The following is a 10,295-nucleotide window of genomic DNA, read 5'->3' as shown; positions in this document are numbered from 1 at the left end:
AGGTAAATAAGTTAATATAAGTATTTATTACTTAAAATTTCCTGAGTGAAGAATGAAACAAAATGATTAAATAAAATGGCTGACAGTATCCAATGAGCATTACCTCCACCTCTGACAAAAAAAAAACCGGCCAAGTGCAAGTCGAACTCGCGCACGAAGGGTTTCGTACCATTACGCAAAAAAATCACGTTTGTTGTATGGGAGCCCCACTTACCTACATATTGATTTTATTTTGTTTTTAGTATTTGTTGTTATAGTGTCAACAGAAATACCTACATCATCTGTGAAAATTTTAACAGTCTAGCTGTCACGGTTCATGAGTAACAGCCTGGTAACAGGCAGACGGAGGATGGACAGACGGATAGCGGAGTCTTAGTAATAGGGTCCCGTTTTTACCCTTTGGGTACGGAACCGTAAAAATTATTAAACGAAATCAAAAATAGGTAAAGACAAGGCATCCTGGAGATAGAAATTCTTAGTTCAAAATGATGCTGACACTTTGTATGTTTCGACTCTATACTATCCAATAAGTAGGTACCCGTAAGCGCTTCCGTCCAAATTAGCTTATTTTTACCTTTCTAATACACACAAATGTCAAAATGACGGATTTAAGGACAAACGATAATCAAGAGCTTGTTAGACTTAACAGCTGGACTCGCACATTATTGGCGCGATAGTATCTCGCGGCGAGATAAACTACCCGTCCCTCTTTTATTAACATAGTTAGAAAAAGACGGGTTGCGCCAATCATGTGCTAGGCCTACAGGCGTTTATGAATAACGCCCTAAAACTGTAATCCAATTTAAAGGTACTTGTTGCTGTTATACATACTTGTTGCTCTTCCACTGTCATCATCACGGGATCCGTCGTGTGTGGCACCAAATGTTCGGAAGAAACTAAAAAAAGAAAATCTTTGATAAGGGAATTTGTGACAAAAAAAACCGGCAAGTCGGACTCACCCACCAGTTCAGTACAATTTTTTTTTACAAATGTGTAGTGTTCAGACTTTTCCTGTATGTAGTGTAAGAAGATATTACTTGCCAAATTCCACAGTTCTAATCAACTGGAATACTTTATAAATTTCGATTCCCTTGAGAGCACAAACTTTTCTGTGCTCTAGAGTGTCGAAATACCTATACGTTTGCGGCATATTTAAACGGCGTAACTTTTTTTTACATTAACTTTGAAGATTGATTTTTTCACAGCTTCAAGGGGCTGTAGACCTGAGTATACCAGAGTCCTAATTTCTGATTATAATTAACTCGGATGCAAACGTTACAAGTTGCATTTGTAAATATTTTGAAATTTTGCTAAAGAATTTCTCGACATCATTAACTATGTGAGCTGTGAAAATGTTTTTTTCTTTATATGGAGTTATATGAATGTTTATGTACAGGTCAATACAAGTAATTAGTAACAATTTGAGGGGACACCGATGATTAGCTTCTGTAGTGCTGCTGATTGCAAATGTGATTAATTGTTGCTATTTAATTCATTCGTGTAAGTACATGTTGTGACATCAATTGTAAAACCATTTTAATTTCATACTCATTTTTACACAAATCCAATTGAAATGTTCATTCCGAATAATCCGAATGTGTGATATAAATAAATATATGGCAGTGACTTCTATATCAATGGTATATGGTTATAAATGTTATAATTTCAAGTCGATACCTCCATGCGTTCCCGAGAGACAGACAGACGGAGGGAACGGACAACAAAGTGTCCTATAAGGGTTCCGTTTTTTCCTTTTGCGGTATGGAACCCTAGCAATGATAAAATTTCCTCTGAAGTTTACCATTGCAGAGCTATAATATACCTTTTTACACCACCTATTCGGAAAGGAGCTTTTTCTTCCCTGCTAGGAGGGATCAAAGTGGCACTTTTCCTCCCTGCTAGGAGGGATCAAAATTATTTCTTTAGCTTAAATAATCTGTTTAAGCATCAGATTGTGTCAACACTAAGATTTTTTTATTTTCCTTATAGTTGATGTGAAAAGCAGTATGTGTCACACGGTATCAAAATTATTTGGTCTTAGACGTTAACACTTGAATCCCTTATTACGCTCAGGATTCTACTTTAGAATCTCTCACTACGTTCGGGATTATATTGTAGAAACCATCGCTTCATTCAGGATTCAATGTACGCCCTTGACGGAAATATATCATTTTGATCCCTTGTAACACAAACTACTATTCCCACCTCCTTTTCCTCCACGAGATCCGTTCCAAGCTTTAGCTTTAAAACACCATTATCAAGGTAGGTATATAGTAGGTATATACCTATAATATCAAAGTAAAAATAATTTTTCATATCTATCTTCATACTAACTCACTACAACAATGAATTGGACAGACATACCAGTTACAGTCGATTGCGGTTCAAGCACTTGTATTTTAGGGATCTTATCGAGCATTTGGTTGATCAACAATAAATCAACTTCCCTTGGATATAGCTGCCTATATTTCCTCAGCACTTCAACATCTGTGCTCTTTTTCGACCTCGCTAACGGTTCGACTCTTTCTTCCACTACTGTTTGTAGCTTTTTTAGCAATAGCACTTTGTTAGCGGCTGATAATCTAAATTTATCCTTATTCATCAATTCTTCAAGTAATATGATGAGTAGGATCATAACATCTTTGGTAAATTCTTTAACTCTAGCTTCTAACATCTCCGCCTTTTTTACTTTACTATTGAATTTAGCTATCCTTTGTGCTTCCTTGTTTTTCTGTTTGTTATCTTCCGTAATGTTACATGTTTTGTTTGCAGGTGTAGCTTCTGCCAGGACTGTATTTTCGCCGTCATTTTCTACTTTTATAAATTCTTTCTCAACCTGAACAACATTTTTACTTTTCATTTTATCTATTGATGTATAATCATCTTCATATGGAACTATTGACCTAAAAAAATAACAATCAATCAGATTTATATAATATGTTATTTTCTATTCCTTTTGTAAGAATTTGATATGTTTTCTGAAAGAGCTACGTATCTGTATGATTCCATATACATATATTTTATTCTGTGTATAATTGAATGAATTCTATACATAGTAATTTAAATTGTATTTTTTTTTATATACTCCTAATGTATGATAATTATAAGATGTAATTTTTTGTAAAGATGCATGTGTCCCGCCGAGTTTGTTGCCGGTCCCATATTGGGGTTACCCTCCTGCGCTTTAATTACCTACCGACAATAGGGTAACTTTCAAAACGACAGATACATGTGTTTATTTATTGCTGTTAATGGATTATCGACCATTTTTGGGTTAAAAAAATAAAAAAATAACTTGCTAACCTTTGCGTTCTGTAATCTCGTTCTCTCGATGTAGACCTTAGGTTTCTATAAGCTCTTTCTCTCGAACAAGACCTCCGCCGGTATGCATGGCCCCGTTCATCTGACCTTGACCACCGCTCTTTCGATCGCGACCTCCCATCTCTCGATGCCCTTCGTTCTTTTAATGTAGATCGTAGGTCTCTGTAATTTCTCTCCCGTGAGGATCTCTTATTTTTATAACGCTCTTCGTATGACCGCGTCATATTTTCTTTCGAGCTTTCTCTGTGAACCCACTCTCTTGATTTAGATCTTTGGTATCTACAAATTCTGTTTCGAGAAGATCCATGGTCGTCCTGACGCTCTTTTGACCTTGTCCTCTGTCTAGACCCTTTTCGAGGGCCTGGGTTTTCATGCTCGCTTGATCCGGATTTTTGATCTCTGGTCCGCGCTTCATATGACTTGGACCTATCTTTGGAGCGTGACCTAAGATCACTTCTTTTTGCTCGCTCTTCGTCGTGCCACTCGATTTGTGGTAATATAAATTCACGGTCTTTAGATCTGAAAGGAAAAGCAAATTATAATTTATTCTCATCTGAAAATGATAATACAAAATTTTTGATTGTTTTTGAAATACTTATCCTGTCTACCTATAGTCTGCATTGTTATACCTACCTACTTGTGGGCATAGGCATTTGAGAATACTATAGTTCGTTTTTTTAGCATTAGAAATAAGGTAAATAATCTTGACGTGTCTTTTTTTGAAGAACACGTTTTAAAAATAAATAATTGATTTATTTATTTATTTTATTTACTCAAATAAGTGTCACAGCATTACAGTAAAACCAATGCACTGTGAAACTAAAAAACAAGAAAAACGAATTATTTAAATGCTAGATTTGGGCGACGACATAACAGCGTGGCTCCGTTGCGTCGTCTGACTTGGTGTAGGGTTCGGCAGGTTGCCCCGGAACCGTTCCTGCAGCGGCCGCGGCACGCGCACCACAAATGAACTGAAGTGCACATAGTGACGCGACTGTAGCTGGTGCACCCTCAGCGTGTAGCCAGTCTTCCGACGGACGTACTCCACCACCTCGTCGGCCACGGCAGAGTAATGCAGGCGAGACACGTAGAGCGCCTTACTCGATGTCGCAATCCGTAGACCAGAATTAACCGGCTCCGCAGTGCCACACAGAGTCTTACGAGGCGCCCTGCGCGCCTTGTTCTTCCTTTCCACCAGTGTGAATCCCTCCTTATCCACATTGGTGCGGGAGGACTTCTCCAAAAGGGGAGCCCGTGATTCACACGCCTTAGAAGGCGCGTTGACCCGGTTAGCTGCGACAGGCTGACCGGCGACGTCAGCATAAGCACGCTGACGTGACTTCGAGGTGACAGGGGGCGGTCGCTCGCGCGGGGGGCGCGCGGGCGGTACAACGGCGCGTGCGGCACATTTTACTGTGTCAGCACCACGTAAACTAACCGACTCGACACCAGTGTCAAGTCGATAATCACTCTTGAAATTTGAAACCGCCGACCGAGTTGGAGCATTCCGCAAACATGCGATTTCGTCGCGTAACTCGGCGATAGTGACTAGGCTAACTTCATAATAACTTCGGCTAATCTTGTATTTAGGGCCACGATTTCCTCATACAAGACGCGAACGTCGATATTATCCGGAGCACACGACGGCAGGATTAGGGCACCCGTCGCCACAAATTCCGGAATCCGATCCTTGTTTTCCCTCAGGATTTTCATGATATCCTCAAGGGACTTCTTCCCGGCTTCATCCCCTCTCCGGTGAGGTACATATGTGCCGGCGATCCCAAGGGACTGGCACAGCACTTCCTTCGCTTTACAGATGTCTTCCACGGTGAAACTCGACGCACGCGAATTCATCTGGACAGCAGTCGCCGCATCCATCGCTCCTTCCTGCACCAGCTTGTTTTTTAGTTGCAGAAAGGCGAGGAACTCATTCACGACGGGTTGACTCTGTTCGGAGTCACTCATCGCGTCAATTTACCAGCGGCGGCCGAGCCGCGCTAATTTCGCAATTAATAGTTTAATTACACATCAATGCGTCTATGTCGCTGCGCGCATTGGACACGACTAATGGCAAATATGTAACAATTATGAATCTAATACGATCATTTATATTCTTTTGCTTTCATAAGTAATAGTTACTGATTTTTAAAAAGAGTTTTTCAATTAAAAGACATGTCAAGATCGCTTACCTTCTTTCTAATGCTAAAAAAACGAACTATAGTGTGGGGGAGCAATGTTGCGAATATCCGCATCCGCAACCGCGGAACTTCCGCATTATTTTCAACATCCGCATCTGCATCCGCATCCGCATAAAATCGATGCGGAGTTTAATGCGGATGCGGATGTGGAACAGGTCGGTACAGGAACGTCTTAGCATCGGCGTAAGTGCTAGACTGCTAGGTAATTTAGTCATTAACCAAAAAACCTATTAGAAATGAGCAGTCAAGCGTGAGTGGGACTTAATGTACGGAACCCTTGGCACGCAAGTCCGACTCGCACTTGGCCGGTTTTTTGAAATAAAAATCACTAAAATGTAATATTTGAAGGTTTTTATGTACCTATCTTGACATCCGCATCCGCGGATGTGAGCCTTTAAAAATCCGCATCCGCGTCCGCGGATGTCAAAAAATCGGCATCCGCAACGTCCCTGGTGTGGGAATGCCACCAGCACAGTAACCTGCAGCTCCCACTCCAGGAATTGGGCTGAAAGAATGCACCAAGCGATCGACAGCTGCCTGTCTCCGACAGGGCGTACCCTGCACTACATCTACATCTACATCTAGTAAAATAAATAATATGAAAATATTACGATTTGCGTCTGGAATCATGGTGAGGTCTCTCTCGTGAGCTCGACCTGCGCCAAGAGCTGGAGCGACGGTCCCGCGATCGGGAACGCGAGCGTTTCGAAGATGACGCTTCACTTTCATCATATGCATGCTGGAATATCAATAAATACTTCAACAATCAAAATATTTAATAATATAATTTGATCTGTTCTTCGATCAACACGGGCTTCCGATACGTCGGAAGGGATAGGCCCAGGCGATATCTTAACATACAAGTCATTCTGCCATTTTCCGCGGGGGGCATTTTGCACAATTTGTACTGGGCGAGCAAAATCTAAATCCAGCAATTACATGAGACTAAAATATAATTATTGTGTTTAAATGTAATTAAACGTATAATATGTAAAAAAAATATTACATGTGAAATGTAACACCTTCTTTTTGTAAATTTCATGTCCCCAACCTCTTTTTACAACAAAAAACCGAGCAATTCGGCATTTTTTCTGCTGCTGTGTTCACTCGCGCGACTGGACTCGGTCTAGTTAAAAATCCGAGCGCAACTAGCTAGTTTTATTACCCGCGCTAGATCAGTTGATCTTGTACCTAGGCAGAGGGGAAATAGTGCGAATGCCGTATCCATTCCATGTTGATCGAAGGATCTGTTCCTAAAGTTGTGAATCGGACGTTTTACAGTACATACGGCAATTTAAGTTTTAGAAATCGTTACGTAATGTGCTAATGGGGTTGGCCGGTCGAAATATTTAGCAGATGGCGCCATCATAGCTTGCCCTGTCAATCCCTAGAATTGTGTCAAATTTTTGTTTTTTTAATGCCCTGGATGCCAGCCCTTTAAGCCAAATCTTATAGAAAAAGGGGCAAGCTATGATAATCTTGCCTCTTTTTCTATGATTTTGCCACCTATGCAAACCTTTGACAGTTGCCAACCCCATTATCGGTAATGTGCAGTAAAGTAGCACCATTTGTACTGTAAATATTATTTAACCAAGCAACCAATGGTAGGAGCTACAATGTTTCAAAACGATTGAAAGGCAAATGTTCTCAGGTGTAATATTAATGTTGTAGTAATCCCAATTAACCATTATATACACATATAATGGTTAAATGAAATATTAACAGTTCGTATAAGAAAGGCTTTAATAATAATAATAATCCCAATTACCAAGCAGGTGTTACAGCCAGGAAGCTTGTCCATGAGAATTATTTATATGACTATTTACCTCAATATACTGGTAAGGTTGCTCCATCCACAGCCGGGAAGGAATCTCATACTGACAGAAAGAACTAACCATACTACCATACTCCCGCTTCAGTCTCCTTTTCTCTCTTAGTATTTCTTTCTCTTTTTCTATTACTAGCTGCTGTTTTTTCAACAAATCAAGTTGGGCCTGGAAAACAGACAGGCATGATATTTTGTAGTATCTTAATCATGTGATAAACAAACCTTAGATCCCAACTTAGATCCTTTAGTATAAAAATTAAAAGTGTGACTAAAATTAGTAATAGGTCATCTACGCTGTTATGACATAGTTACAGAAAGTTAAACAACTAAAGTCTATTTTTTATTCGGTAGAGTAAAATGACATATCATAGTATGAAATGACATTTTATGTTCATACTATGAAATGTCATTTCAGTCTACCAAATAAAAAAATAGACTTTATGTAGCATTATTATAATTTTTTTTGTATGTCAAGTATTGTATCTATGAATAAATATGTATTTGAGGGTTTGTTTTTGGCATGAAAGAGCATTTTATAATCTTATTAATTTTAAAAAATATTCTTCATAATATTATATGTAGTACAAGTTGAATACATACCAGTATTAGTTATTTTTTTACATGTTTCCTAGGGCAACTATAGTTCGTTTTTTTAGCATTAGAAATAAGGTAAACAATCTTGATGTGTCTTTTAATTGAAAAACACATTTTAAAAATAATTTACTGCAAATATGTAACAATTATGAATCTAATATGATCATTTATATTCTTCTGCTTTCATAAATAATAGTTACTGATTTTTAAAAAGCGTTTTTCAATTAAAAGACATGTCAATATCGCTTACCTTCTTTCAAGTTCTTTCTAATGCTAAAAAAAACGAACTATAGTTAACATCGCAATCAACCTTACCCACATTGGGTCGAATAGATCCTATGCCAGGGTGAAGGTGTTTAAAATTAATTTTGTGAGATTAGAATTATACATTAAATTTTAAGTTAAGCAGAGATGTGAAAAATACTTTATAAAAAGTATTTAAATACAAAATACAAATACTTCCTTGATATACTATTTCAAATGCAAAGTACAAAATAGTTTTTGAATTTGTATTTAAACTCGTAACACTCAAGATTCCACTTTTTTAACCACTCGCTACGCTTGTGATCATGTGCCACCTTACTAAACAGATTCAACAGTTCCATGTTAAAAGAATGAGAGAGTTGCCAGGATTGTAAGATCAGAAGAGATTGTAACTCCTACCAACATTACCTACTATAAAGTATTTTGTATTTTGAAAATAGAAAATAGGTCCCAAAAACTATTTCAAATAAAATACAAAATAGTTTTCTTCAAAAGGTATTTAAATACAAAATACAAAATAGGTATTTTCCATTTTGTATTTGCATTTTAAATACAAGTATTTCAAATAAGTCACATCTCTGAAGTTAAGGCCATACCTACTTGCTTTCATAATTATGTTTTATGTTTAGTAAGCACTAAAAATAATAAGCCACTTATGCGACCTACTGACATGAAATAGGTACTTATGATATAAACAATGTGTGCTTATGCTTACTTTATATATATAAATACAACATTTTATAGCAATATTGAATTCAACATGAATAGGTAGGTATAAAAGATTATAAAATAACTTTTGTACAATATTCATGTTGTACTCTTATTAAAGAGCAAATGTAAAAAAAATATACTACAGAAAGAGGAAATGAACAGTTCTTACATCAAGTCGAGCATTAGCTCTATGGTACATTTCTCCGTCCAAATTGGGTAGCAATGCCAAAGTCTGCCAGTCTGCTCCGTTCCAGCTGCTGCCACATTGTTCTGGACTGTGGGAATTCTTGCACATATATTCCTCAGATTTATTGATTTTAGCCCGCAGTGTGTACTGCCGGCCGTCTTCCATTGCATACTCATAACCCTCTAACTTTTCTTGTGCGACCATAGCATCAAAACTTGATAAAAAGTCTAGAGCTATTTGCCGCCTGTTGGTTTGTGGGTGATTAGGTAAATCGCGTATCGTAAACGTCCCAATCTCATTCGTGTTAAATAAACGATCTAAGTTGTAACTTAAATCCGGAAGATTTACCTGAAAGTGAAGGTTAGATTGCCATGAATAACATGTTTATTCAACTTATACAATAATTATATACGTGTTGATGTCTGCTAATCTGCTATTACAAAAAGTTACTTGGTCTTATAATTATAATTCAAATTAAAGTTTCATAACTTACATATTGAGGTACACCCGACAGTAGCAGAGTTACACGCCGCATTATGACGACTGCTGAATGGAATTTTTAAATTAAAACTTTGTGAAATCTGCAAAGGTAGACAAAGTTTTACAAACACCGCATAAACCACAAATTACAATCCAAGACGTCAATAAAACACCTATCAAAACAAATCGTGTTCTTGTTTGCTTACTTTACTTCTTGAGCTTGACTTCAGCAACGGCAAAAGCCACGCTAATGCTCAGCACGTAGTGGTTATAATATTCTCTTTGAGCTCAGCAAGCAAAGCAAATGCAAGACAAAATGGCAAACCCAAAAGTCCCAAAACAAAACAAATGATCAACGACAAATATGGATTAGGTGACAGTGACAGCTATTTTTTTTAAGCTATATCCAGACGAGCTGGGCAAATCGACCGATTTGATCAGGAAAATAATTGGCGTCAATCTCCAATTTAATCACCAATTTAAGATTTATGGTGATATTTGAGCCCTCCTAAGTTAAAAAAAATGCTCCAAAACGAAAATACTAGCGTCACAAATTGGTATTCTTGCGTCCGCACCCCATTTTTAGGGTTCCGTACCTCAAAAGGAAAAAACGGAATCTAATAGGATCACTTGTGTGTCTGTCTGTCGGTCCGTCTGTCATAGCCTATTTTCTCCGAAACTACTGGACCAATTAAGTTGACATTTGGCACAC

At 37.8% G+C, this 10,295-nt stretch overlaps 2 protein-coding genes across 2 annotated transcripts; both read right to left on the bottom strand.

The window, feature by feature from the left end:
- Positions 1-784: 784 nt before the first annotated feature.
- On the bottom strand, positions 785-2,894 carry LOC134652268 (uncharacterized). Its single transcript, XM_063507440.1, has 3 exons — positions 2,365-2,894; positions 832-896; positions 785-790 (listed from the first exon to the last, which is right to left on the bottom strand). The coding sequence occupies exons 1-3, from the start codon at positions 2,858-2,860 to the stop codon at positions 785-787; spliced, it is 567 nt and encodes a 188-aa protein (XP_063363510.1). The 5' UTR covers positions 2,861-2,894.
- A 3,232-nt stretch (positions 2,895-6,126) lies between these two features.
- Positions 6,127-9,661, bottom strand: LOC134652267 (uncharacterized). The gene is made up of 4 exons (XM_063507439.1): positions 9,597-9,661; positions 9,086-9,451; positions 7,415-7,513; positions 6,127-6,258 (listed from the first exon to the last, which is right to left on the bottom strand). Exons 1-4 carry the CDS (start codon positions 9,636-9,638, stop codon positions 6,127-6,129), a joined length of 639 nt encoding a protein of 212 aa, XP_063363509.1. The 5' UTR covers positions 9,639-9,661.
- Between the last annotated feature and the right edge of the window lie 634 nt (positions 9,662-10,295).

The sequence above is a fragment of the Cydia amplana genome, chromosome 11 (genome assembly GCF_948474715.1).
Source record: "Cydia amplana chromosome 11, ilCydAmpl1.1, whole genome shotgun sequence".
Classification (NCBI taxonomy): domain Eukaryota; kingdom Metazoa; phylum Arthropoda; class Insecta; order Lepidoptera; family Tortricidae; genus Cydia; species Cydia amplana.
The sequence above is the reverse complement of the archived record's forward strand: the minus strand, read 5'-3'. Positions and strand labels throughout refer to the sequence as shown.